Below are 27,883 nucleotides of genomic sequence, written 5' to 3' on the forward strand. Positions count from 1 at the left end.
GAAGCACCACCCGCCCCGCCGTTTCTCATCACCAAAGGCTTCGCCTTTCAAGTACTGAGCCAATCAAGACATTTCTAAAGATAATCCATTTTTGATAAATTAGAACACAATGGGAACAGTGTGTCTCTATAATAATATACATATAAAAAAGTCCAGTTTTAAACTGTGAGCAAGACAAGTGCACAGACCACGTGCGATCACAGGAACCCCGAAAACGGGAGGGCGGGTGTGCCCGGAGTTTGCTGCTCCGGCTGCCCCAGCCAGAAGGGCCCCGGGCGGGCCTCAGCCCTCGGCACCCTGGGCAGGCGGCTCCTCACCGGCCTCGGCCCGCCGGTGTCTGCGCATGTGCCTGTACTTGTCCACGTAGGCCTTCACCAGGTTGCCCACCTTCACGGGGTTGATCTCCCCACTCTTGCTGTGGCAGATCTGGGGGAGGGGGGCACAGTTACCCGGACGTCCCTTCCCATCCACATGGTCAGGGATCGTGGGGATGGGGCCCTGGGGACCACACTGTGAGGGACAGCAGGCAGCCTGACGTGCGCCTGCCTGCTCTGCCCACCTCAAGGGCTGCTGAGGGTCCCACTGAGATCAGCTGGCATGTCCATCTCTCAGGGTCTCACTTCCTACCCGTGAGCTAGGTTAAACATCTTGTGTCATTTAGCCTCTTTAACTAAAGTCACGAGGACACAGTCGTAAGCCCCTCACAAACACCAGCATTTACACCCCCCAAGCATCAATGAGGCGTGGCTACAACTGGCCTGAAGCTGCGGCCAGGATGTGGCCGAGCGACCCCGGGGCCGGAGCCCCTCTCTCTGGGCTCACGGACCCCACGCCCACCTTCTGCACGGCCTTGCGCAGAATGTCCTTGTACTCGTCCTTTGTCACCTCCCTCTTCTGGTAGAAGGGCTTGATGGCCAGCTTCACCTCCTCCACGGCCCGCTCCTGCACGTGCAGCTTCTTCATGTACTAGGCGGGAGGACACTTGTGAGACCACTGGCCCCTGGCTTCCCACCCACCCGCCTGCACCAGTCCCTGGAGGAAGGAGGGGCGGGACTCACCTCCTCATTCTTGGCCTTCTCCGAGGCTGGCCTGGGAGCAGCTGTCCTCTCCTCGGAGCTGTTGGCAGCGGCAGTGGTCACGGTGGCAGCATGACCCGCCAGCTCTGAGGCTGCAGTCAGGACGGTGGGCACCGGGGCCGGGCTCTGGGCCACCCCGCAGCCCATCAGGGGCAGGCTCCCCTGCAAGAGGAACTGGACCGCGGGCTGGCTGACAGGTGCGTATGGTAGGACGCTCGAAGGCAGAGCCGGGGTGGGGGGCAGGTTCGGGCTCCGTACCTGGGCGAGAGCACAGCCCGCTCAGCCTCCGCAGAGCTCGGTGCCCCAGTGCCCCTGGCAACGCGCTCCCAACCCCCACTCCCGAACCACTAAGAGCCCCGGCAGAAAGGGGCTGGTGCATGAGGCCCGCAGCCCCAACCCGGCCCAGCTCTCGTGGCCTGAGCCCAAGGCCACAACCCTCCAGCCCAGGCGCCCACCTGAGAAGGGTCAGCATCAGGAAAGCCAGGCTCTGGAAGCACATAACCAGGGGGAGGGGGCTCAGAGAAGGGAGCCTGCTGGAACGCAGCCACGGGGCCCGCGTCCTCGGTTTCCCAGGGCTTCTGCGGCCTGTGAAGCGGCGTCCCTGAGGGCCAACACAGGGGGGTGGGTGCTCTGTGGCCACGCCAGAAGGCTGTTTCCTGGCTGGAAAATTCCAGAAAAGCATCCCAGCAGCAAGGACCACAGGTCAGGCCGTAGCCATCTCCCTGCATGACCAAGGAGGCCCGTGAGCCATCCAGGGAAAAGACTCCGTGGTGGTCGCTCTGAGCCATCCTTGTACCCCGCCCCGTTGCCCCACCCCGCCCAAGCGCCTACTCACGCAGGCCTCTGTCCTCAGCCGGGGCACCGCTCTCCACCTCCTGGAGGTCCCAGGTGACTCTCTTCACCAGCGCCTTAGCCCGCAGCAGGGGGTTCTGAGAGGGGCCCTCCTCCTTCCCCGCTGGCCCCCCACCCATGGCTTGGCCTCCCAGAGCGCAGGAAGCTGTGGCTGCCTCGGCCGCATCCTGCTGGAGCGAGTGCTTCTCTTGAGGGCACTCCATCCTGGGCAGGGGCTGCGCCACATCTTCACCGTGGATCCTAGACACCTCCCTGCGGATGATGGCCACGGCCAGGCCAGCGTCGTGCTGCTGGCCAGCCGGGGGCCCAGTGGGCCTGGGCAGGAGGCCTCGCTCTGGGGAGGAGTCCGTGCTCTCCGGGGAAGGCGGGGAGCTCATGTCATCAAGCTGCATGAAGATGGCTTCACTTGAAAAGTCCTCGAAGAGGTGCCCAGCCTCCACGGAGTCACCGTAATCCAGATCCTCGTGGGGGTACTCGGCTGGCACCTCCAGGACTGGGGGGACCTCTGCGGGTGGCTTGTTGGCCTCGGGCCCCTCCAGCAAGGCATCTGTTCCTGCCAAGGCCAGGGGCCTGGCCGGGGGCTCCCTGTCCAGCCTGGGCTCCCCCTGGGGAAGGGGTGCCGGAGAAGCGTCTTTCGGGGCCAACTTCCTCTCCGGGGAGCGGGGGCGGGGCCGTGGGCGCTTCTCGCGGGACCGAGGCCGCCGGTGCTCCCGGGGCCTGTGCTCAGGGCTGGGTGACCTGGACCTACGCCGCCTCCTCTCCCGGGAGCCTCGCCTGTCTCGGAGCCGCACGGCACTCTCCCTGTCGGGCCGCTCCCTCCTCTCCCGGGGGTGCCTGGGCCTCCGGGCTCTCTCCAGGCTGCTGGGGGGCGAGCACTCCCTCCCCCGAGACCGGGACCCCGATCTCTGCCTCTTCTTCCTCCTGCCCTCGCGATGCTCGTGGGAGGAGCTGCCCGGGCTGCCGGAGCGGGAGCGGGACCTCCGCCGGCCTCGGCCCCAGGAGCCCCTCCTCCTCTCCCTGCTCTTGTCCTTGGCCTTCCTCCGCTTGGTGCGCTCGCGGCTGCTGGAGCGGTCGCTGGAAGACCTCCGATCCCGGGCCTTGGGCTGGTGCCTCTTGGCCTGGCCCTCACCTGCTGGTGGCGACGCGGACCGCGAGCTCCTGTCCCCCGAGTGGGATGAGCGGGACCCCGAGCGGGCCCTCCGGTGCTCCCTGGTGGCGGCCCTCGGCCTCTGGGCTTTCTTCCCGCCGCGGGAGCTGGACCTGGAGCGGGAACGGGTGGGGGACCGCAGCTCCACGACCCTGTGGGTGGTCGCGGGCAGGGCATCCAGACTGGGTGGGGCGTCCGGCTCCACCGCAGTCACGCAAGTCACCGTCCGCCCCTCTGAGCCAAAGAAGGAGCTCCGGGGTGGTGGGTCCTCGTCCCCCCAGGGCTCCAGCGGGGACGGCCTCTGCGCCTGTGCCGCGGGCTCCTCCTCGCCCTGGAGCTCGAGCAGGCCGCAGGGCCCCTGGGGGGGCTCGGGCTCCTTCCCCATGCCGGTCTGCACTGTGTAGGAGGTGACGCAGCGCACGGGCGGCAGCGCTGGGGCCTTGGGGCTGTCGACGGAGATGGTGCGCGTGATCTCAGAGGGCAGGAGGCCGGAGCCTGGGTGCTCGGGGCTGCTGCTGGCCGAGCTGGAGTCAGAGCCCGTGGGGTTGAAGGGGTCATAGATCTCGCTCTTGAGCTGCTTTGTCTTCCTGACGGAAAAGAGGGGCGCCGGGCTCTCTCTTCTCTGCACCTTGCTGTCCACGGGCCGGAACGTGTTACAGAAGCCGGGGCTGAGGACTCTGCCGGAATGGGCTGTGTTCCCAGGAATGTTGATCCTGAAGCTCTCGAAGGTGGAGCCGACACCCTTACCCCGGGAGGGGCCCAGCGGGGCAGGGGGCTGGGGGCCGCCCCCCGAGCGCGTGCTGGGCTCCTGAGCACCCCTGCTGCTGGGCTCACCCTCCGCCCTGGTGCCACAGCCAGGCTGCCCGGGGCCCTCCCTGCCCGTCAGCCGGCTGATGCAGGAGCTGGGAATCTCGACTCTCTGCCCGCCGGCAGGGACCTCGCCCCCCCGCCTGTCGTCTCTCCTGATCTTTGGTATCCTGGGGAGCTCGGAGATGTCCTTCCTCCTGGGAGCTGGTCTTGGGGCCTGTCCCAGCACCGTGCTCTCGGAAGGTGAATTAGAGCTACCATTCGAGGTCTTCAATGCTGCAGACCTAAGAGGCGGAGGGTGCTTGCTGTCGCCGTTAAATCGGGGGCCGTCACTTTGTTTTAAGCTGGGTCTGCTCACGCCGGACAAGGTCTGAGCCTGGCCTGACTGAGGGGTCACCAAGGAGTCCAGTCTCACAGCTGCCCCCAACGTGAGTGCAGGGACATGGGCGGGGGTGGGTGGGGCCGGGGGTGTGCCCGGGGCGGCCCTGCCTGGACAGCTGGACCCCAAGTTCTCTGGCCCGCTTCCTGACTGAGTCCCTCTGGGCTGCAGGCAGGCCCCAGACCCGGCGCCTTCTGCCCCTCTGGACGGACCAACTGAGTTTCGCTGAAAAGAAACTGGCGCTAAAAGACAAAAGGCAAACAGCCATCAGTCCCCACCCCCGTCCTTAAAAAGCTCCACCTTTCTCAGAACGCCCTCCCAACGGTGCGCGGTTTCCACCCCCGCTGGCGCGGCGCTGGGCGCGGGGAGGGGCCCGAGGCTCGCACTGTCGCTGCCCACCAGCCCCTTGTGCTGCACACGCTGTCTTCACGCTGCCTGTGGATCAGAAGGGGCCTGAGCCCGTGGTGGACACATGAAAACAGGGTAGCACCCCACTCTACCACTGACCGCGCCCATGCAGCCTACCCTGCCCTCCACGGCCAGACCCCCCCAGGCCCGAATCCCGCTGGGGCCCAGATCCGTGGAGAGGGCTCCACGCTGGTTCCCAGGGCTGTGAGAACAGACGGCGGCTGCTGACAGCAAGGAGGGCCTGTGGGCTGCCTGGAAACTCCCCCAACAGATGTGTTATCAGAAAGCGATGGGACAGGCATCTTCAGTCCCTCAGCACCCTCACCCGCCACTCGGAAGCAAACCCTAGAGCCGCTGGGTCACACCACACGCGTCCCTGGAGGAACGCGTGTCCTAATCTCCAGGCGCGCAGAGGTGGGGATGGCGGGCCGTGCGCAGAGGCTCCTCACCTGCCCTCTTGGCGCTGAGGGAGCCATCGCGGTGGATGACGATGTCGGCGCCATTCATCATCAGGAAGCTCTGGCCCGACAGGATGCTCCCCAGCAGGTCAGGGCCGGGGTCCGCGTCCACTTCCGGCTGGGGCGCCATGGCGGGAGCGCTCCTCCTGCAGGGCAGACCCGGGGCAGGCCCAGCCGTCACGGCCCTCCCGCCCAGGCGCCTCCACACCCAGGCAGCAGGCAGGGGCCCCGAGGGGAGGGGTGAGACCCACCCGGCAGCTCCGACTAAAGGAAGATGGGGTGGGGGGGTGGAGTCGTCTGAGGCTTTGGCCCCGGCTCCACTCACTGACAGGAGCTCGTGAGCAACGCCGACTGGTTGAGTTGGTTAAGTCTTTCTTTTGGAGGGTCAAACAGAGAAAAGGCTTGGCTCCCTGCCCGGCCCCTCCCTGCTGTGGGCTCCGCAGCAGCGCGAGGCACACGGAGGCAGCCTCTGGGGCTGTCACCCCGTCCCCGCGCCCTTGGCTCGGGACTGGCTGCAGCACTTCCTCACCCAAGAGCCAGAGGACAGGCCACAGGAGAGGCCGTGGGTGCCGCGTGGCAGAGCGCCAGCCCAACACGGAGCCCGCGGCCCTTGCACGCCTGGGGCCCCACCCCGCACCACCGCCCCGCCGTCCTGTCCCCCAGGACACACCTGGAGAGCCCCACGGAGACAGGCCTGGCCACGGGCTGGTGCGACCGCAGGGCTGACCGGGACAGAATCCTCCTCTTGGCGCTCAGAGGGGAAGCAGGGCTCGCAGATGCCTCTTCACTGCTGGAGAAGGACACAGGCCAAAGGGCACGGGTGAGCCTGCACGTCAAGGCCCAGGGAGCCACCCCCCAACCTCTCAGCAGCGCGTGGCACAGGCGGGCTAAGCACTGCCCCCACGGCAGCCCTCGTGACTCAGCACTGAACCCAGGCCCCGGGCAGCGGTTTTCTGTCGGCAGCTGCCCGAGTCTCTGAGCGGGGACGGGGTGGGGGGCAGGCGTGCGAGTTAGATCTTTCTCCCAATTAGGGGACGCGTAGGTACAGAAGCCTGAGAACAACTCGGAAGCAGGAATTTCACAAATGCGAATTCTGAGGGTGAGCCAGGCCTCCACCAGGGGCAACATGCCCACGGGCCTAGGAAAAGAGTGAGCCCCCCCAACTCCCCCTTCTGCAGTCACCTGTCGAAGGGGTCCAGCTCATAGGGGTCTCCAAACAGGGAGAGAGAAGCTGCCCCGATGTCTGCACGCATCAGCCCCAGAGAGGGGTCTGCAGGCTTGTACACCGAGGGGATGCAGGCTCCATGGGCTGGCCTGCGGAGGCCCAGCGTCCGTGCGATGCGGGAACGAGCTGTGGCTTCATTCTGAACCCAGGGGACACAGGGAGAAACACTGATCCACAGGGCTGAAATCTACAGCCTCCATTCCAACTAGGAATCCGCAGCACCAAACAGTGGGCCGAGTGGCCACAACCCTGCAGCCTGAGGGTCACGTGTACTCATCACACGTGAGGACCCCGCCTGGGCCTCACCCCCACCCGGCTCACACCGGGTGCCGGCACCCCAGGGAGCAAGCGCCTTGATGGGTTGTAGCCCAGCCCCCTGCGCCCCCCGCGGTCCCAGGAGCCGCTCTGCGGGACCCAGAACACATCTCGTCTCAGCCCTATCTTCAATCCGTGCTGCAGAAACGTGCATATTTATCGGTGAACCTCTAAGTAATTAGAAGAAAAGGGTCCTTCTATGACTCCCACTATCTACCTACACACAGGATTGAAGCTCGCCCAGTGTGACCCCCCCATCCGACGCTACCTTTATCTTCTTCCCTTTTCTCTTCTTCACGCGACCCTGGCGTTTCCTGGACCTCGTCCCCGAGCTCCTGCTCTTCACAGACGATCTGGACAGGGTTTTCTTTCTTCCCGACACTTTCTTCCGTCTTCCTACAAAGAACACATTGATAGCACGCACTTCACTGTGCGCCCCACCCCAGGTGTCCCCCGCCAAGAGCCAGCGGATGACAACTGTCCATCCCGGCCTGGGGCCTTCCTCTTTTTATTTTTTTTGTTATAGGGTTTTACATACTTCGCCACAGAGGAGGGGAGGGGGAAGGCAGCGCAAAGCAAGGACAGAGCGAGTCTGAGCCTACTTTGATCTGTAGACCTGATTATTAGAACCAGCAGATTATTTTACACAATTATGAAACAAAATTAAATTAGAAAACACAAACCCTAATAATCAAAAGTAAAAGGAAATACTGGCTCCCAGCTCTGTATCCACTTGGTGGTCTCACCCTGGAGAAGCACTCTCCCAGAGGCTTGGAAACAGACGACCTCACGGTACGTGTCCAGTAAAACGTATCCTGAGGATTACATTGCAAAACCCGCAGCGTTCCGTCCCCCTCAGCCACCGTGGGGCGCTACAGGCTGACTGGGGACGAGCCATGGCAGCCACAGGGTGCCCTAGTTCTGTGATGCTCCAGCACCCCCGAACTCTCAGGAACCCCAGCACAGAAACAGCAGGTTCCGAGAAGACGTGTGCTGTTAAAGCACTTCTGCTACACTTGAATCTGTGACCTCGCGATGAAGCTAAAAGCCCTACCTGATCTCCACTGAAGGATGCTACAAGCAGCTCGGGGGTTCTGAGAACTGCTCAACAAAGGAAACAGACGGAGGCGCCAGCGAGCCCGTGCTGTCCACGGAAACTGCACTCCTGGAAGCAGCCCGTCAGGAGGAAGCCTCTCCTTCACCTCCTCCGTGACTTCATGGATCTGAGACCTGAGCCCCGGGGCTGCCTGACTGTGAACAGAGAGTCTGGCGGAGCTGCCCGCTGGGAGGACCCCCAACCCCACCCCAAGCAACCCTGCAAACACCCAACCAACCCAACGAAACGCCCACCTGCACCTGAGCCAGCCTCGGGGCTCCAGCCGCCCGGTCGGAGCAGGTGAGACCTGCCCACGAGGGATGCGCCGGGACAGGAGACCCTGCATCACCCCCAGTCAAGAGGACACAGAGACACTTAACAGGCAGCCACTAGCGCAACACAGATGTCCTTTGGCTCGAGATTCAAGTAAACTATTTTTTTTTAATTCCATCACAATTTGTGACACAATTAGAACTTTCAACACCCGCCAACTATCTCACCGTGCTACGGAATTATTGCTCATGTCCTTGGGTGTAACAACGACCTCGTGGTTAAATCAAAAGAAAGACTTCCTCTTCCAGAAACATACTGTGAGACACTTACAGGTAAAATGAGGATCTGCTTCAAAATTACAGAGGAGGAGGGGGGTGGAGAGAGACGAAGCAGCCCCGGCCAGGAGTTGCCAGGCCACGGCAAGACGGTCACGGGGTGCTGTTCCTGTCTCCCTGCGCTTCCACAGTGTGACTACGTCTGTAAAAAGTACGAAACATTGGGCTTCTCTGGTGGTGCAGTGGTTAAGAATCCGCCTGCCAATGCAGGGAACCCGGGTTCGAGCCCTGGTCTGGGAAGATCCCACATGCTGTGGAGCAACTAAGCCTGTGCGCCACAACTACTGAGCCTGCGCTCTAGAGCCCGCAAGCCACAACCACTGAAGCCCACACGCCACAACTACTGAAGCCCGCGCGCCTAGAGCCCGTGCTCCGCAACAAGAGAAGCCACCGCAACGAGAAGCCCGCGCACCGCAACAAGGAGTAACCTCTGCTCGCCACAACTAGAGAAAGCCCGTTCACAGCAACGAAGACCCAACGCAGCCAATAAATTAATTAAATAAATTAATTTTTTTAAAAAAGTGCGAAATATTCACAGCAAAGATGTAACAGCCAAACGTGGGGGCCACTCGGGACAAAGGGAGAAGTGAGCCCGTCTCTCCAGGAGCTGCAGCACCTCCGGCTCTTATCCTAGGACGGGTCTGTGAAATGCAAGGGAGCAACTGCTGGGACTGAGAAGTGAGACCCTGGACACGAGAGGAGATTCAGACGGAAAATACGAGAAGCAAAACCTCCCTCATCCTGAACTTCAAGGCAGTGATCAGCGTGACCTCGGGGTACAGCTCCTGGCTCCATCCACTACACGGGGATGCGAACCAGGACCGCCCACCGGCGGCCCTCGGGTGTCTTCTCTGTGCTCAGCTCTCCGGGGGCGAGGGCTCTCCGGGAACACACGTGCGCTCGGCACCCGGTGGGGCCACGCAGGGCAGCGGAACCTGACACACACACACGCCTGCTGGGGGTGGGGACGATGAGTGTGGGCAAGAACGCGGCGCAGCTACAACGTGCACGTTGCTGACGGGAGCGCAAGGGGTGCGTCACCTCCAACACACGTTCACTGGTTTGCGCCAACTGGTCTACTGCTCTCTACCGACCCAGAGCAGCGGAAACACCTGCCTGCAGGAAAGATACTCACAGCAGCTTTATTACAGAACCAACCCAAATGCCCGGCACAGGCAGGTGGACAAGCTGGGGTGGTCCGTGCCGTGGCATGTTTCTCACCAATGAACAGAAATTAACCCCAGACACCCACTACACAGGCCCCGAAATCACTCTGCTGAGCGACAAACCAGAGCACACACTCAAGACCTCACGAGTGAGAACCGAGGATGGCACGGCTAGCACCAACGACAGGACGGCAGGTGCCTGGAGGGGCTGCCTGGGGAGTGGGGGCACCGGCTGGAAGCCTCGTCGGTCTCACCGGGAACCATATGCCCAGAGTGGATGTGCTCATCACAGAAAACGTATGTCTCAATAATGCTGATTTTTAAAAGACCACAGATTGCAACCCACTGAATGAAACAGGAAACCACATCTACTGGTTTAAATGAATAGTCAAGGAGAAAAAGGAAAGCTCTTCTTTGGAGAATTCCAACCCATGAATATAAATCGAGCACAGACCCAGAAATCGCCGAGGATGTTAAACTGGGGTGAAAGCTTCTCCCCAGGCAGGGATGTCGACTACCAAAGAAAAATGGAACTGGGACAAAATTACCGAGACTAACACAGAAAAGGACTAGAAAACGTGAACAGCGTCAAAACCAGCGAAGACACTGAATTAATCATTTTAGCTGTTCCCACCCAGAAAAGCCAGGCATGGGGCTTCACCTGTGTGTTGCCCAATTTAGAGAAAACATCGCGAATCTTCCACAAGGTCCTTGGGGACTCTTCCCGATCAACTTCGGGGAGGCTGTGTCACCCCGATGCACATGCAGGGCGCTGCTGCATAAACAGCACCCCGGGGGGTTCAGAGGGAAGGACCAGACCCAGACCCCTGGGCCTGCAGGGTCTTCTGCGCGATGGTCTGCGGAAACCAGGCTACAGGGATGGTAGTGACCACAGGAAGCCAGAGCCCGAGCCAGGCCTACCTGCTTTCCTCCTCCGACGGGCAGGGGCTCGCGGCCCGGGGCGCTGGTACACGGCTGTGCTCAGCCCAGTGGCCACGGCTTCGATGGTCTCGTCCAGCAGAGGAGACATGAGGTACCTTGGGACGTGCTGCACAGCACGGGACGGCGCTGGTCAGGGGGGCCGGAGCCGCCTCAGACCCCTCGAGGGAGCCCCGAGGAGCCCCCTGAGCCCCCGGGAGGCTGGACGCCTCAGCTTGGCAGCAGCAGACATCAGGCAGGCTGCTGGGGGCTCCCCAAGGGCCCAGTGGGAAGTGGGGTCTGGGAAGGCCTCCCGAGGAGCAGGCCGGGCAAGGATGCAGAACAAGGAGGGCTCGCGGGCCTCAGAGTGGAGGCGGAGGTGCCAGGAGGGACTGTGGGCATCTGTGGTGGGTCCCGGGGCCACGTTCCCCACGAAGTCCTCTCAGCCCCTCTCAGTTCAGTACTATGGCCTTGGCAGGTGACAGCTGCAAGGCAGGGGACCCCCAGCAGCTTCCACGATGCACCCATGGGCCGGGCCACCGACCACTGGCTGGACCCGACTGCCCGGCACCCCCAGGGCCAGCTCTCCACTGCTGCCGCCGCCTCAGGCCCACTTGGCTTTGTTCCCTGCACGCGGCCAGGATGCGAGGCCACCAGCACCCACCTGGATCCTCCTGGCAGTGGAGATCCGGTTCCGGTTCACGGTCGCTCGGACCCTCTCGCTCTGCTGTGTCCTGGCAATGGCCCGGGTCCTCCCCGCGTGTGGCCGAAGCCGGCTGGTGGTGGGCACTACGTCGGCCAAGAGCAGGGAGACCTCCTCCTCGCTCACGGGACCCACGTCTTGGAAGAAAACACCCTGGGCTGACGTGCACTCTGCTGAGCCCTGGCCCTGGTAGGAGGGCTCCGGGAAACGGGGCACAGGGGGTGTCTCCCTGGAGCTTGGGCCCCTAGACCCCCATCAGCCAACCCCCCGTCTCCAGCCTGTGCCCCCCCAAGGAGTGCAACCGAAAGCCGCCCCTGCTGGAGAGCCGGACGCGATCTCCCCGGGACGAGGGGCCAGCCCCACAGGAAGGGTCTGGGCTGCTTGAGGGGGGGCAGCGCGTTACCAGCAGCAGGGACGGCCCCGGGGGCAGCACATTCCGGACAGAACCACTCGTCCACTGGCACCTCCTGGAGAGGGGGGTCCAAACACTCCATGTGGTACCTAGGAAATGAGACGGTGTCCCCAGCCTCACTGTCCCAACCAAGCGAGCCCTATGACAGGCCTCCCGACAACACACCCTGCTGTGGATCTCGTGGCCCCCAGTCCACATGTGGAAGCCCTAACCCCGCAATGCGACGGTACCTGGAGACGGCCTGTGGGGGTGACGAAGGTTAAGTGAGGTCATGAGGGCGGGGTCCTGACCAGGGACACAGCGCCCCCTCCCTGACACCGAGGGCACCGTGGGCTCCGCCAGGACTGACTTGGATGCCCCCACCCGAGGCCGCGGGGGAGGCCGCCTGCTCAGAAGCCTGCGCGCTTGGAGCTGCAGACACCTGTCTTCTCACTCTCCCACCGGCATTCTGGGTGGACGGACCCCCACCGCAGGTCTGGGCATCTCTACCCTCCAAGGGGACCCTGACGGCTGCCAAACTCTCCCCGGGGGACGTACCATCTGGAAGGACAGAGCTAAGAGAGCAGCAGCTGGACCCTGATGCCGGCGGGGTGGCAGCCACCATCCCTGGGAGGCCAGTCTCCGAGGAACTAACACCGTGCACGGCAGCGCCGCCCAACAGCATCTGCTTTTCAGTTGCTTCTAACTAGTCCTCAAGGGAAGCAGTTGGGGAGGAGCCACCGCTGGCATGGGCCGCCGCTGCTGGAACCCTCCAAACTCCATCCCAATGTCCCAGATGGCGCCGAGCCAGGTGGAAACCAGCGCCGAGCCCACACTGAACACCCGACCCCAGGCTGGACTCGGCTTCGAAGCCACGTGCCGCTCACAGCCCTGCCCTGCGTGAGGGTCCAAGACAGACCCACAGAGCGAAGCTTGCCCCGACCCCCTGGCTGGACCTCACCCGAGCGCCCCAGGGACGGACGGCGGGAGGCCGCTCCTCCTGGGACACGGCAGGCTGGCACCAAGGACCGGGGAGCGCCCAGAACCCCAACTAGGTTTCAGCCTGAGAAGATCCTCCAGGATATGGTCTCAGGAACAACATCCAAGAACTGAGTGGTAGCTTCTAACAGAGTGTCCCCAGGATCGAGCGTGGTTCAACCCTGTTCTCGCCACCAAGCCCCAGGGCCTGGGAGCGGAGGCTGGCGGGGGTGACAGGCACCCCGCGCGGCCAGTCGGCACCCACTAGTCCCTCCACGGAGGAGATGGCTGAGGGCTCAAACCCGGGAGAGCCCCATGATCGCCCAGCAGGACCGGCCTGCAGCGCTCACTTGGGCACAAGGATGACCTCCTCCCACCGGGAGAGCCACAGCCATGCGGCGGAGAGGTCCTCCCTCGAGAATAAATACCGCTACATAAAACACAAATCGGGGAACTCCCGGGCAGTCCAGTGGTTAGGACTTGGCGATTTCACTGCCAAGGTCCGGGTTCAATCCCTGGTCGGGGAACTAAGATCCCAAAAGCCACGGAGCACGGCCAAAAAAAAAAACCAAGCCAAAAACCCCCACAAATAATCTGTACCTTGCTTCATATAACAGTGAAAGAATCTGGCATATTCATGTATCTATAGACAGGCTCGTGATTTACTCATTTAAAAATGAGTAACAGGGCTTCCCTGGTGGCGCAGTGGTTAAGAATCCGCCTGCCAATGCAGGGGACATGGGTTCGAGCCCTGGTCCGGGAAGATCCCACATGCTGCGGAGCAACTAAGCCTGTGTGCCACAACTACTGAGCTCGCATGCCACAACTACTGAAGCCTGCGTGCCTAGAGCCCCTGCTCCGCAACAAGAGAAGCCACCACAATGAGAAGCCCGCACACTGCAACGAAGAGTAGCCCCCGCTCGCCGCAACTAGAGAAAACCCACACGCAGCAACGAAGACCCAACACAGCCAAAAATAAAAACAAATAAATTTATATTAAAAACAAATTTCAGTTGCATCTCCCATTATTAAAGAAAAATGAGTAACAGAGTGATCTTAGACTTGGAGACTTGTGACTTTAGTTGAAAGACTTAACTGTAAGAAAATTTAGCCAATGGCAAATATTAGCAGTGAGGATATTCAGAAGCATACGAATCACTATATTTTTTATCAGTTTTAATGTTTTAGATTTATCACAATTTTTATGTACTTGCTTTATCTATTAAATTCAAGCACATAAAAAAAAATAGGTTTATAAATATACTTTACAACAAAAAATATTTTTGATGAAGTTGCAAAAATCCCCAAGAGTCACCGTTAAAACTACTAAAATTGAAACAATTTTTTTTTTTGGCCACACCACGCGGCATGTGGGATCTTAGATCCCTGACTAGGGATTGAACCTGACCCCCTGCATTGCAAATGCGGAGTCTTAACCACTGGACCACCAGGGAACTCACTGAAACAGAACGTGATATAAAGAATTAACATAATCAAGGATTGTAGGCTCAGACAAGGCAATCCCAAGAAAGAACTGAGCTGGAGGTATCACCCTCCCTGACTTCAGACTATGCTACAAAGCTACCGTAATCGAAACAGTACAATACTGGCTCAAAAACAGACACACAGAACAATGAAACAGAAAAGAGAGCCCAGGAATAAACCTACACTTACATGGTCAATTAATCTACAACAAAGGAGGCAAGAGTAGACAATTGAAGAAAGACAGTCTCTCCAATAAATGGTGCTGGGAAAGCTGGACAGCTTCATGTAAAAGAATGAAATTAGGACACTTTCTCACACTACATACAAAAATAAACTCAAAATGGATTAAAGACCTAAACGTAAGACTGGAAACTTAAAACTCCTAAAAGAAAACACTACAGAACACTCTTTGACATAAATCACAGCAATATTTTTGGGGATCTGTCTCTCAAAACAAAGGAAATAAAAGCAAAAATAAACAAATGGGACCTAATTAAGCTTTAAATCTTAACTTTTGCACAGCAAAGGAAACACTGACAAAACAAAAAGACGACTTCCTGAACGGAAGAAAATATTTGCAAATGACATGACCAACAAGGGATTAATATCCAAAATACATAAACAGCTCACACAACTAAAAATATTCAAAAAAAGTGATTAAAACATGGGCAGAAGACAGCAGACATTTTTCCAAAGAAGACATACAGATGGCCAAAAGGCACATGAAGATGTTCAACATTGCTAATCATCAGAGAAATGCAAATCAAAACCACAATGAGACAACACGTCACACCTGTCTGAATGGCTCTCATCAAAAAGACCACAAATAACAAATGCTGGTGAGGATGTGGAGAAAATGGAGCTCTCTTGCACTGTTGGTGGGACTGTAAATTGGTGCAGCTGCCATGGAGAGCAGTATGGAGGTTCCTCAAGAAACTAAAAATAGAACTACCATATGATCCAGCACTTCCACTCCTGGGTACTTAAGAAAATGAAAACACTAGTTCAAAATGATACATGCACTCCAATGTTCACAGCAGCATTATTCACAAAAGCCAAGATATGGAAGTAACCCAAGTGCCCATGAACAGACAAATGGATAAAGAAGATGTGGTGTACACACACACACACCCTCAGCCATAAAAAAGACTGCAATTCTGCCATTTGCAAAAACATGAATGGACCTGGAAAGTGTTACGCTTAGTGAAATAAGTCAAAACAGAAAAACAAATACTCTATGTTCTCACTTATACGTGTAACGTAGAAATGAAACAAACCACCGTATATAACAAAACAGAAGCAGACTCACAGATATAGAGAACAAAGTAGTGATTAACAGTCAGGAGAGGGGAGTCGGGGAGCAAGACAGGGGTATGGGATTAAGAGATACAAGCTACTCTGTATATAATACGGTACAAGGATACACTGCACAGCACAGACAAGTAGAGCCAATATTTTATAATAACTTTAAATAGAGCACAACCGATAAAAATTTTGAATCACTGTGTTGTATACCTGAAACTAATATAACTCTATAAACCAACTATACCTCAATTACAATAAAAAATGCATGCTATGTTCCACTCAATTTTGTTATGAACCTAAAATTGCTCTAAAAAATAAAATCTATTTTTAAAAAAAAGAACTGTAGGCGCCATTTAAAAGCTTAAGGGGGGAACTCCCTGGCGGTCCAGTGGTTAGGACTTGGTGCTTTCACTGCTGAGGGCCTGGGTTCAATCCCTGGTCAGGGAACTAAGATCCCACAAGCCATGCAGCAAGGCAAAAAGGGAAAAAAAAAAAAAAAGGGATAAAAGCTTAAGGGAAAATCGAGGCTTTATGAGTGAAAGCTCCGACAGCCTCATCCAGGGCTCCCCAGCGTCCTCAAGGCCACTGGAAGGCACACAGGCTCGTCTGGCACAGGGAACCCAGGCCAAGAAAGCAAGGCTGGTGACGAGGGCCAGGCCAGGCCAAGGGGTGTGGCGGCCAGTACCAGGCCTCTCCTTCCCACCACGTGTGGGCTCTCAGGCAGCATCCAGCTGTCCCAGGCCCTTCCTTCTCAGGCCCCGAGCAGCCACCATCACTGGGGAAAAGGGTGCAGTCTGCGTGCGAGCAGCGTTCTGAATGCTGCCACCCCCGCAGCCCCGTGTCCCCACTCGGTCATGGAGTGTGACAGCAAGAGCCGTGAGCTGGACACACGGGTCTGCAGGACACCCAAGGCTCCGCTTCTGCCCTCCAGCCCCAGATCGACAACAGGCTAGAGGGGACCCGCTCAGACACGGCCAACTTCCGGGACTCCAAAGGGGCAAGGAGCACCAAGGTCAAGCAACCGTGTCACCGAACACGGATGCAGGTGGAGACCGGCGAGAAAGGAGGGAGGAACGCATTCTCAGCTGCGTGAGCCCCGAGGGCGGGGCTCGGAGGAAGGTGGGAGATGCTGCCAGGCCCAGGGAGGGTGACCTGCTGTCTCAGTGCAGGGAGGTGGCAGGTAGTGGGCCCCGGTGGGCAGCCCAGGCAGTGTCGGCACTGGGACAAGCGCAGGCCCCACAGGTGCCCGTCCTCCAGGGCTTGTGCTGCTCCAGGACAAGGAAAGGGCCTGACGAGAAGCAGGGGACCCAACGGTGTTGAGGAATGACAATGAAAGGGGCTCCACGGACACAGGGGTGGCTGGCAGCCGGGCTGGAAGCGCGTCCCGCTGTCCTGCCGTGTGAGGCTGCCCCGGCCCCTGGCCTCTCACAAAGGGTGGGTCCCGCTCGTGTCCGCCCCCGGCCCAGCCAGCCCACACCCCCATTTCTTGCCTCTCCCCCTCGTCCTGAGGTATTAGGTACATCTCTGCAAGCGGCCTCAGGATATCGTCTGGAAACAGGTGGAGAGTATAAACAGCGATGGGGGGGGGGGACGACGAAGCATGCGGAGCCCAGGACGCAGGGGTTCAGAGGACCCTCGGGGGGCAGGCGGCGCTGAGCACAAGCACAGCTGGGCAGGCCCCTCTAGCAGGTCAACAGGACCAGCTCTGAGCCGAGCTCAGGGCGCCCGACGGGAGGGGCTCACCCAGCGTCGCAGCCGTCGCAGAGCAGCAGACGGTCCTCCCGGTCGCTCCTGCCGCACACCCCACAGAAGGTCGGGTCTTCATCCTCGTCCTCCCCAAGCCTGGCGCTCTCCACTGGGATCTGGGGACAGGACAGCGTGCTCAGCACATGGCAAGCGGGACCCAAATCCCAGAGCCGTTTATATCACAGTTTGCAATGGACCCAAAGCAGATTCACACGGGCTCCATGGGCCCAGAGGTTCCGAATTAACACACACCAGTGACTTTTACGTTTTCTAACCATCTCAGGGTAGTTAGCCCTGAGAAAAAAAATGATTCAACAGAAAAAGTCTGACCCACGGAAGGGCCCCAGAGTGGAGTGACAGGCAAGACAGCCAAACATGAGGGCTACGCTGCACGGACCACGCGGGTGGAGAACAGGGAAGCGCCGGGCTCTCGTCCCTCGAGAACTGTCCCAGGACCAAGCAAAGACATAGAAACGTGACTGCCAACGAATGACACTCCAACATGTGCTGCCCCATGACGATCACAGCTATTCCTCATCGCTGCCGCCAGCCCGAGCCACCTCCGCAGGCTGCCTCGGTCTCCTGCCCATGAGTCCCACCGAGAAACAGCCTCTGCAGCTCACTTCCCCACGGGTGACACGCCTGAGCCACACTCTCTGCCTTTGTTCCTGCACCAGCCAGGGACTCGGGACCCTCCCGCGGCCTCCTGGACTCTGTGCTGGGTCTGAGCCGCTCTCGGATCTCCTCCAACTGGACCTGCTGGCATGTAAGTGGGCCCTCTGCCCACCTCCCCTTCCCACACAGGAGGCGCTCGGGGCCAAGGACTCAAGAGGCAGGCACTCAAGGAAACAGAGCTTGCCTGCGGGGAAACTGCCAGCGCTCCCCAGAGACCTCCGGGCAGAAGAGCAAAGCGCCCGGGGCAGGCCACAGGAGGCTCCACCAGCAGGACGGGACGGGAGCTGCCGACCCCGGCAAAGACTCCAGGAGAAGTCTGCTCACCCAGAGCCGGAGTCCTCGCACATCCCTGGCTCCGCAAATAAAAAAGCACATCTGCGGCTATAAGACTCGCTAAGAAGATGTAAGGCAAGTCTCTACAAGTCTTTCTTTTTCTTCTTTTTGGCCAAGCCGTGCGGCTTGCAGGAACTTCCCCGACCAGGGACTGAGCCCAGGCCATGGCAGTGAAAGCGAGGAAGCCTAACCACTAGGCCACCAGGGAACTCCCTCAACGAGTCTTTCTAATGCTGCTCCTCAACAGAAGACGATGTACGGAGGCCTCCCAGTCCCCAAACAGCAGGTGAGCAAAAGCACGCTTTTAAGAGCAAGGAAAACACCTTGTCCCCAGCCCTCATGCTCCTGCCGTGCGCCTTCCGAAGTCTGGTCCGAGAGAGCTGGCCCCCTCTCCCAGGTCTGGGGTCCACACCCTGACCTTCCCTGCCTGCTGTGGCTGCCGTGGCTCAAGAGGAGAGAAGCTCGGAGATGCAGAAAAGGCGTGTGGGAGTGGAGAGGAGGAAGTCTGGGAAACCGCTCCCATGCAGAGCCCAGGCTGGCCGGGCACACAGCACCACCTCCAAGCACCGGGTTTCACGTTCATGGCCGCAAACGGCCTTTTAGTCGATTTCTAAAACACACGTAACCAATACTTCAGGAAAGCAACTTGCCTTTTGAAGGCATGTTTTCCCATGAGATGGGGACCAATGTAATACACAAAAGGGGGCGCCTACACTTACCTTCTTCAAGATTTTACCGCCAAATTGAGCTCGAATACAAATACATTTGAATATAGTTCGATCAACTGGACAGGAAATGGCATTCTGTAAGAAAGAAAAATCATACTGCAACCTTATAGAATCACTTTCACTATTAATACCATCTGAAAATAATTTCATTTAGAAGTCAAGACATCCTTTTACATTAAAAATATAGTTTACAGAATGTCTGTGTAGGCTAGGCCCTGTGCTAGGCGGCTGGGGATACAGCGGTGAAGAAAACAGACAGAAATCAAATCCCTGCCATGTGGAGTGGCTCTCTTGGAGGGCCAGTCAGTGCTAAGAAGACAAGAGGAGGGCAAGGGGTGGGCGGGACAGCTGGGTTACTGGCCAGCAAGCAGGGGGCAGAGGAGAAGAGGCTGGGTGCTTGAGGCGATGCCGTTACTGTCACCCTCGCTGGGTAAGGGCAGGCGCGGTGCGGCGAGACCTGCCGCCTTCCCGGGGTCCGAGTTGGTGAGGGTGGGAATAGAAAAGCAGCAGGCAGGGCCGCTGGTCCTCGAGGACGGTGAAGGGCACGGGGCTGCGGGCCACGCGTCCTTGGACTCATTACTTCTTTGAGGTTTTTCACAAAGTTCAGAAGGCAGGGAGGGGGCAGTGCTTCCAAAGCTCACCCTGCAACACTGCACCACCTGGTGAACCCCATGTGCTTTCACTGCTGGCCACATGCCTCAGGCTTTCCTGGGTCTATGAGATGACCTCTCAGCACGTGAGCACCAGCCAACTCGGCCTGCGCAGGCTGTCCCTGGGCCACTCAGGATTTCTGGTCCCCGAGAGGCAATGGCCCATAAACAGCCCTCCTGATCCAGCGCTCCACGAGCATATCACCCCACAGTGAGCTTCACCGGGCACCCCAAGGGCCTAGAGCTCGAACGAAGCAGAGATCAAGCTCGGACGCCACCCGGGGCTCCAACTCCTGCTGTAGAGCAGAGACCCAGACCCTTGAGAGGCCGGCCACGGGCTGGGTCACACACACAGAGAGGCCAGCCCGAAGGGAGGAAGTACCCGAAGAGAAGCCACGCACCTTGGACCACTCCACGATGCAATCGAGGCAGAAGTAGTGGGCACAGTTCTCCGGTGTCCCCACAGCCTGGTCCCTGAAAGCATTAAGACAGATCGGGCAGCTCTCCGAATCATTGTCAGAGTTAAATGCACCGCTGGCTTCCAGTGCCCCCCGAGTAGCCGCTGCTGCCGCTAACGTGTCCACGTCATCGCCGTCTTCTTCGGAATCCTCGGAGCCTTGACAAAGAGGCAAGGTTACAAGTCCACAAACCAGAGTCCAGGAGGCATGCAGGCCGCAGCCACACTCGGGTGAGCAGTGTCCTGAATCCCACACACGAGGGACAGACCCGCTCCTGCAGCCCCACCAGGACAGATGTCACCGGGCATTTTAACCCGAAGCTGCTTCCAAGCTCGGGGGACACCAGCCCCACCCCCCCAACTTGGAGCCGAATCAGAACCCTCACGAGGCAGGCAGCCTCCAGGGGCCAGCCCGCCTCCCGGCTCAGCGCAGCGGCCTCCAGAGGGCGCCATGTGCCGCCAACACCCTTCTCAAAACAGTGTCAGTGAGCCACGGCCCTCAGGGAAGGCCTCTCCTACAGGTCTTTCATTTTTCTTGCTTCGGGGATTAGAGAGCATAAATTCCTAACCCAGCAAGCTGGCCACAACAGTCCTGACCAATTTCTGAAAGCTTCTGAGGCTCAGGTTAGGCCAGCAGAAAAGAAAGGAGACACTTTCAGTTCACCAAGGCAGATCAACATGTGCATTAATTTTCTCTCCCCGCTGAACTCCACTGAAATAACGCTACTTCACATGGACAGGAGAAGCAGGCTAGGGGTGTGGCAGGCAGGGTTCTTACACGCCCCCGAGACCCTGCTGTCGCAGGGCAAAGGGAAACTAGAACAAAACCAAATGAGCTCTTTAAAAGCACTTTTCTCTGGCTGGTTGTAGAACGTTGCGGCCTGTCCACTGAGGGGTGGCTCCCAGGAGCTGAGTGATGAGGGCCTCCCCTGGCAGCCGGCCAGAGACAGGACCGGAGCCCCATGCCCGCAGGGATCTGAAATCTGCCGACAAGCCGTGACCTTGGGGAGCACCCTGAGCCTCAGATGGGGACGGCAGCCCTGTGACCCCTTGATGTCAGTCGGGTGAGACCCAAGCAAAGGACCGGCCACCGGTGTCTGGACCACAGACCCATGGAACCACTGAGACACTGAGCACGCGGTCTCAGCGGCTGTATTCGTGACAAGCTGTTACAAACCAAGAGAAAACTAACAAAACTGGTGTCCGCCAAATCCTGGAGCGTGGCTGTGCTCAGCCTCCTGCCTGGCTGCGGGCAAGGGGGCAGCAGCGGGTGGAGGCTGCAGGGTCTGCTTCTTCCTCCGGGATTCCAGAAGGCTCAGGAACCGAAGGGAAGGCAGAGAGCGGGCCGTCTGAGGGCCACCTGACCCCTCTGCGGTGTCCCACCCACGGAGGACGCCTTTCAAGTGCCTGAGGGGCAGCGACCACCAACGGAGAGGCGGCTAAAGACACAGGCAGGTGCCAAGACCCTGGGCCACCCGCCTCCCCACCCCGTCTCAGGGGCTGCCGGACCAGGCCCCAACCAGACTAAGGACCAGGCGAAGGGAGGTGCAGACACGGGTGCCAGCCCGGCGTGGCAGCTGGCGGCACGGCACGCCTGGGAATCCAGCGCAGGTGAGGGCACAGCTCACACGAGGAGGGCAGGGCCACACTGGAAAGAGCTGGGAGTGAACCGAGATGAGGCCGAGCAGCGAGGGGCTGCGAGCTGAGCAGACCAGGACGCGTGTGCACCGCCTGGAGAGCGGGCTGAGGCAGCGGGTCAGAGTCCCAAGTCCTCATATTTCATCCTAAGACTTGAACAGATAACACGTATCTAAAGTTGAAAACTGAGCAAACAGCGACACAAGCAAGTGACTTTCAGGAAATCAACACTAGTGCAGGAAAAGCAAAAAGATAAGTAGAAAGAGCTGCCGAGGGAAGGGGGACGTGGCAGATACCAGGCCCGTAAGGATGCAAGTAAACTCCCTTTGAAGACACTACCTTTGAGACCTCTTAAGTTCTCACCAGCCACAGAGATACGCTCCTTGCCCGTGAGTTTCACAGACCAGCGCGGAAAACTAGGGGTGTCCGGTGGAGTTTTACTGCCCCTCAGCTATGGCCGTAGCCTCCAGGTGCCTGCCCGCCACCGGGCACCTCCTCACCACCCGCGGGCCTGCTGGGCACTGGGCTCTGCGCCAGCTGTCCCTGCACGGCACTCCCCACCAGCCCATGTCCCCCATTACCCGGCTAACCCTCCTGCCCTTCGGATCACAGCTTCGATGTGTCCTTCTGGAAGCTTCCCCTCACCAGCCCAGGCCCACAGGGGCCGAGGCCTCCCCATTCCCATGACGTCCCCGTAAACACACTCTTGGCATCTATCACCTGACCTAACTGTTCCTTTACACCGTTGTCTCTGCTGCTAGGCAGTTAGCTTGGGCAGAGAGACCCGGCTGGGCTCCCGCCCGCCCTCCAGCCTGCAGCCCCCGTCCTCTGGCCTCCAGTAGAGCCTCAAACCTCTGCTCGAGGGATGAAGTGACAAAGACCTGATGTCCTCTGCCTCCAGCCCGGTCAAGGCCACATGCCTGTGCCCAAGCCCCAAGCCCCAAGCCCATCTGCAGAAACAAGCGAAGAGCCACAACGTGACCTGCAAACTCAGCACAGAACTTCACGTGCCTGCACAGAAGTCAAAATCTAACTCTGGAAGAATATGTCACCAACACACGCGCGGTAGCAAACTCACATTGATGTGCTGTGTCAATGCTCTTCCTTCACAAGCACTGTCCCACACATGAGGGGTTACCTTTCTGGAACATTCTAATGTTCATAAACACAGGAGTCCAAGGACTGTAATAAAAAGACTAGGCAGATGCTTCAGGACCACACACGTCCTGAGTGGACGGCTGTTGTCAGAAGGAAAGCAGCCGTAAGCCAAGCTTCCAAAGCCCAGTGCCATGTGGGGACGGGGCCGAGCGCGCCTCCCTCTGAGGGGCTGGGACAGGGCAGTCCAGCCTGGGGACCCCGCAGGACACGTACCAGCCAGGGTGCCCGGGCAGGCCAGGGAAGGAGGTGCCGCGAGGCCCTCAGGCGGCACTATCTCCCCTTAAAGCAAAGCTCCCCGTGCAGGAGTTCAGAAGCACAAACATCAAGCAATGTAAACAGCCTGGGAATTTCTTAATAAAGTCATTCCGTGCATCTGCCAGTTCTCTCAGGGGCTCCATCAAGAGCGAGAGAAAGAGCCACAGGAGGCACCGCCATCCCGCCCAGGTGGTCCCTGGGGTCAGGTGGCTCCCTGGTCAGGTGGCCCTAGGTCCCGGCAAACCTCGGCTCATGCTACCCCTGCCCTGCAGCAGGGGCTGGGGGACCACTCTGCCCGCAGGTCCAGTCCGGCTGCGCTCTCCCTGGCAACGCCCTTCGCCCTGCTCCCTGTTCTCAGGCATTTTAACCTCCTGCCGCCACCAGGGAAGAGACCTATCCACTGTGCCATCAGCCCAACTACATCAAAGCGAGCCAGCTTCCCAGCTGAAGACGAGACCCGCTGCAGGGGACTGCCAGACAAGGTCGCCGTGCTAGGGAGTTTCACCCCCAGGGTTCACAGCCCCAGGTGGCCAGCGCGGTTAAGACAGCAACTTCAACAAGGCCATTTTATAACAGCAATCCCTGTCACGAGAGAGGCGACACGAGGGGCCGCTCGAACGTCAGCGTTCTCACCAGATCCGTCTTCCAGGTCACCCTCCTCGTCCTCGCCGTCACTGTGCTCACTGCACGTGTCGTCCTCAGAGCCCCCACTGTGGGCATCGCTGCTTTCTTCTAGATGGACAGGTAAACACAGGCCCGGGGGGCAGCGTCACGGCCGAGGCAGGTTGGAAGATGCACAGAGGTGTTCAGAGGACACCTGCCCCCAGGGCGCCCAGCGCTGCCCCCAGGGATGGGGGGGGTGGGGCCGCATGGGGACATGGGGAGGGAAAAGTAGCATCTTTTGCTCGATTTACATCTGTATTGATTGCACTAAAAATAAACACCAAACAACGTGCCGCTTGTGCACTTGAAGAGCAAAGCATGAACACTTGCTCCCCAGCTCCGTGTGGAGAGGCGGGAGGGCAGCTCACCAGCATCGCTGGTCAGGGCGGCAGGACGGAGTCTCCGGTGGCCATCGGGCCCCGGGCTTCGGTCCACAAGCTCGTCCAGGCTGTCGTCATCCATTGCTGGACATTGGAGTTCAGCTCTGAAAGAAACCAGGGTCAAGTAATTCCCCTCTGTCCCAAGCTTTACGTAAAGCTCCCTGCCGAGAGAGCGACGGTCACTCTCTACACGTCACGTCCTGGTGACACGTGTCCACCCGTAGCACAGGAGATACGATACGCTCAAAACTGTGCATACACACAAAAAAGACTGGCTCCTACCTACAGAGCCACGTTCAAAATCAGATCCCAATTTATAACGAACCTAATTGAGCCTCAGACTGGCCACCTTCTTGTTCAGTCAGGCACCTACCACACCTCAACACTCCCCAGGTACCCCGAGGCCAGGCTTGAAGGAAAAGGCTTATCACAAGCTGAGGCAAAGCAACGCTTTCAGTGGGGGATGGTCACCAGAAGGCCCCGCTGCCAAGCAGGGCCCTCTCCCTGCACTCCCCTGGCACCTCCCTCTCAGCCCTGCCTGGCCAGCCCAGGCTCCGCGCACCTGACTATGGCTGGGAGGCCACAGGTACCAGCTGAGGCTCCTCTGACCTCGCCCCAGTGCATCCACGGGGCACCGCCAAGTCACCTGACTGCCCAGGAGCAGCACGGGGCCACGAGGAGCAGAGGCCAGGTTCTGCCTCTTGGCTGCCATGTCCACCTGCTCTTGGGCTCCTGACCTCCAAGTGGGGATGCCTGTCCTGCCTACTCTGCAAGGCCACTGCCAGGGTAACACAGAAGATCTAGACCAATGACCTCACAGACACAGTGGGACACAACTACCCTCTCACACCAGGGCCTCTGACTTCGGTCTCCAAATAAGGGTTTTTTTCCCATCAGTGCTACTCACTTCCCAAGTGACCCCGAGAGGAAACACCTCAGTGACACACAGTGAGGAAACACCGCCCCCATCCAGGTGGCACAGTGTGCTTCCGACCAAGTCCAGTCTGCATGGTCAAAGGAAAGGGGTCACAGGAAAGACCGGAAGGCAGAGGGGCAAAGCAAGAACCAGAGGCAGGGGGTAAGGCTGACAGCAGCGTGCCCAGAAGCCAGGAAAGGCTCTCATTCCTGGATCCCACATGCAGGCTTCTCTCCCGTGGGTTGTGGGCCACACACTGTGTATTTCACATGCATCACAAAAACAAGTGGAGGGGCCGTCACTACCACCATTGTACAGATGCTCCCAAAGAATGATCCCCTGATGGGGCTGAAGCCAGGTTCAGACCCCGGAATGCCTCACTTCCCATACGAAGCCCAATTCTGGAACGATGTTTCCTAAAATAGTGAGGGCATGTTAATGTCATGAAACTGCCAACTGCCATATGATGCTTCTACCTGGAAGTAGTCAACTGAAATTTCTAACCCCCGAAAGCCACCACCTTTCTTCTACCTAACATCCTAAGATTAAGAAAATCAGCAACAGTCCTACTCAATTTAAGGGTCTGCACCCCACTTCCTGGTGAGTCAGCAACACAGCAGGGACCTTCCCTGTGCTGTACCCACGTCCTGACCACGTCTTCTGCTGGAGACGCACAGACCATCCGACGAGATGGTGCCGCTGTCCGTCCAAAGGGATGACACCTTTCCCCTGAGCATGATGGCTGCAGCCCATTGCAGGTAAGAAGACCTATTATTCTCTGGCTATAGCTGTCATTCTGGGACACCTGCTCTCATACTTACCCTGCCCCTACTGTGTGCAGCACGGGTCCTGCCCTGGAGAAGCACAGCCTATGAGAGAGGTAAATACTCACACCCAGGAACCTACCAGGGAAAAAAATCAGAAAATGTAACCCCCCAAGGAGACGACAGAGCACAGCCAGGGACAGTTCACACGCAAAAGGTCAAAAGCACAAACAAATAACCCCTGGCCTCTCCCTTGGTGACTGAGACCTAGCCCTGCCTGCCAGGGGCAGTGGCAGGGCCTGGCTCAGAGAGCTGTAAGAGGTCAGTGCGGCCTCGATGGGGTCTGGCTTGCCTGAGACACCAACTCCGGAATCAGGATGACTGACTCCCCGTGTCCCTGCACCTGTGGGGATCAGTCCCGAGAGCCCCGTGCTTCTCCATCACAGCTGCGAGGAGAACCTCCAGGCCTCCCGACAGCCCTCCCTTCCTTTATCATCACACACAGTAACTTCTGGCAGCACCCAAGGAAAAGAGCCGGCTAGCCTCTGAAGGTGCTTTCCAGAGCAAGCGCTGTGCGACCACAAAGGAAGAGACCACCGTTAGCAACCCCCGGCCCCCCTTCCTCTGTAAGGAACCCTGCACTCAGAACACTGGGCGAATGGGACCCTGGCTTAGCACCTACTGGCCCCACCGGCAGCCCCAGCTCAGACACGCCTGCCCAGACCCACCATCCCCACCTCTGCTCATATGTCCCAGACTAACGGCCAGGAAGCCTTTTCTGCAGGCAAGCCCACAGCCTCCCGGCCGCTGGCCACCTTCGGCAGCACCGGCAGGGCTCTGTGGAGCTCCTGCTCAGCCTTCAGATTTAAGGAAACTAGGGGAAACATTTAAACCACAAAGAGTATTTCCCTCTTTTCAAATTCAGGGACTCAAAGCACCTGCGATCCCAACCATCACTAAGGAACCAAAAGACCTCCCAGTGTGGTCACCGGCAGCTGTGCCAGGACCAGAACCTGACTGCCCATCGCCAGGCCCTGAGCAAGCCTGCCTGGTCCAACGTCTCACACGGGGCCAATTCTCAATTTTCATTCATCGCCTGCCACAGAGGCTACAAGACCTCGAAACTGTAAACTGCAACGAAGTCAAAAAGCTAGGGCCCAGCAAGGTCTTGGCAGGGTTGAGACAGACACCAAGAGTCCATGCTGGGAGGCTGCTAAGAGAACCAAAGCCAGGATGGCCCTGTCACGGCCTTGCCACCAGCCTGGTGCAAAAAAAGGAACCAGCTGTTGTCATTCTGACTCAACATTCTTCTCCTAGGAAAAAATACCGAGTGGTCCAGGGAGCGGGAAGGTGTGCTAAGTCCCAAGTCAAACCTCACTTCAGCCTCAGGTTCTGTCCAAGTGACCACTGGCCAAAATGTGGCTCACAGGCTGACTACCATCTTGCTGCTGCAGAAGCAAGATGAGTATATAAACGCGAAAGTTGACAAGAATGTAAAACAATCCTTGTTATTAAAAAAGAAAAAAAAAAAAGCATGGGCCAGGAATCAGGGCTAGGGTTAACACAGGGCCCTGGCTCCGCACCCAGGAGCTGTGTGACGTTGGCAAGTTACTTAACCTCTCTGGGCTCCAATCTATGTACGTAAAACAGGAAGGCCAATACCTAGTCCCGAGAGACTGCTGTGAAGACTACGTGAGTTAAAGAACGGGAAACCATCCCGTCAACCAAACGGGCCTGTCGAAACACAGGCGAAGCCAATGAAAGCAAAGCCGACCAGGAGCTGGAAACGAGTTAGCAAAAGGTCACACTTCGCTCTAGGAAGGCGCCCCCCCGGAAACCCGCCTGCAAGCCCGGGGCCTCCCAGCCTCTGCGCGAGGGCTCCCGCGCCCGCAGGCGGTCACCGCCGCCCGCCAGCCCGCGGCCAGTGCGGCGCAGGCCTCGCTCCGCTGGGCAGGCCGCAGACAAAGCGCGAGGCGCCCGGGTCGGCCCTCCGGCCGGGGCGCAACAGACACCAGGGAAGCTGCGGCCCAGCACGTACCCGGAACCTCGTGCCCCGCCGGCCGCTACCGGGCGCTCGCCGCCACTGCCGCAGCCGCCGCCCCAGCGAGAACCACGACTAGGCCCGAACGCCGCCGCCGCCGCCGCCACGGCCACCACCACAGCCACCACCGCCGCGCGCGCTCCTCGACCCGGAAGTGCATGG

At 58.9% G+C, this 27,883-nt stretch overlaps 2 protein-coding genes across 5 annotated transcripts in view; one reads left to right on the plus strand and one right to left on the minus strand.

The window, feature by feature from the left end:
• Positions 1-53: 53 nt before the first annotated feature.
• Positions 54-27,861, minus strand: PHRF1 (PHD and ring finger domains 1). 4 transcript variants are annotated; one of them, XM_061202349.1, is made up of 19 exons: positions 27,719-27,861; positions 25,738-25,818; positions 23,989-24,104; positions 23,591-23,689; positions 19,851-20,065; positions 18,791-18,874; positions 17,061-17,179; positions 11,562-11,659; positions 11,120-11,295; positions 10,459-10,585; positions 6,936-7,063; positions 6,310-6,491; positions 5,798-5,917; positions 5,119-5,273; positions 1,912-4,503; positions 1,532-1,677; positions 1,059-1,334; positions 838-966; positions 54-426 (listed from the first exon to the last, which is right to left on the minus strand). In XM_061202349.1, the coding sequence occupies exons 3-19, from the start codon at positions 24,080-24,082 to the stop codon at positions 283-285; spliced, it is 4,884 nt and encodes a 1,627-aa protein (XP_061058332.1). In that variant the 5' UTR covers positions 24,083-24,104; positions 25,738-25,818; positions 27,719-27,861; the 3' UTR covers positions 54-282. The 4 variants fall into 4 exon arrangements, with proteins under 4 accessions (XP_061058332.1, XP_061058330.1, XP_061058331.1 ...); XM_061202347.1 differs by lacking the exon at positions 25,738-25,818 and having other exon boundaries at positions 27,719-27,799; XM_061202348.1 differs by lacking the exon at positions 27,719-27,861 and having other exon boundaries at positions 23,591-23,686; positions 25,738-25,797.
• RNH1 (ribonuclease/angiogenin inhibitor 1) overlaps positions 6,066-27,883 on the plus strand; it is an 84,221-nt gene continuing 62,403 nt past the window's right edge. The window contains exon 1 of the mRNA XM_061202376.1: positions 6,066-6,069. The gene's annotated coding sequence lies outside the window, so the exon portion shown is untranslated. The remainder of the gene's footprint in view (positions 6,070-27,883) is intronic.

Source organism: Eubalaena glacialis, chromosome 10, assembly GCF_028564815.1.
Source record: "Eubalaena glacialis isolate mEubGla1 chromosome 10, mEubGla1.1.hap2.+ XY, whole genome shotgun sequence".
Taxonomy (NCBI): domain Eukaryota; kingdom Metazoa; phylum Chordata; class Mammalia; order Artiodactyla; family Balaenidae; genus Eubalaena; species Eubalaena glacialis.

Excerpts from the sequence above, each read along its gene's own strand:
- PHRF1 (XM_061202349.1), bottom strand. The coding sequence starts at position 24,082 with ATGGATGACGACAGCCTGGACGAGCTTGTGGACCGAAGCCCGGGGCCC. Across the intron at positions 18,875-19,850 it reads GCATCGTGGAGTGGTCCAAG|AATGCCATTTCCTGTCCAGT; the intron begins GTGCGTGGCTTC and ends TCTTTCTTACAG. Across the intron at positions 4,504-5,118 it reads CCTCAGCGCCAAGAGGGCAG|CGCCAGTTTCTTTTCAGCGA; the intron begins GTGAGGAGCCTC and ends TTTGTCTTTTAG.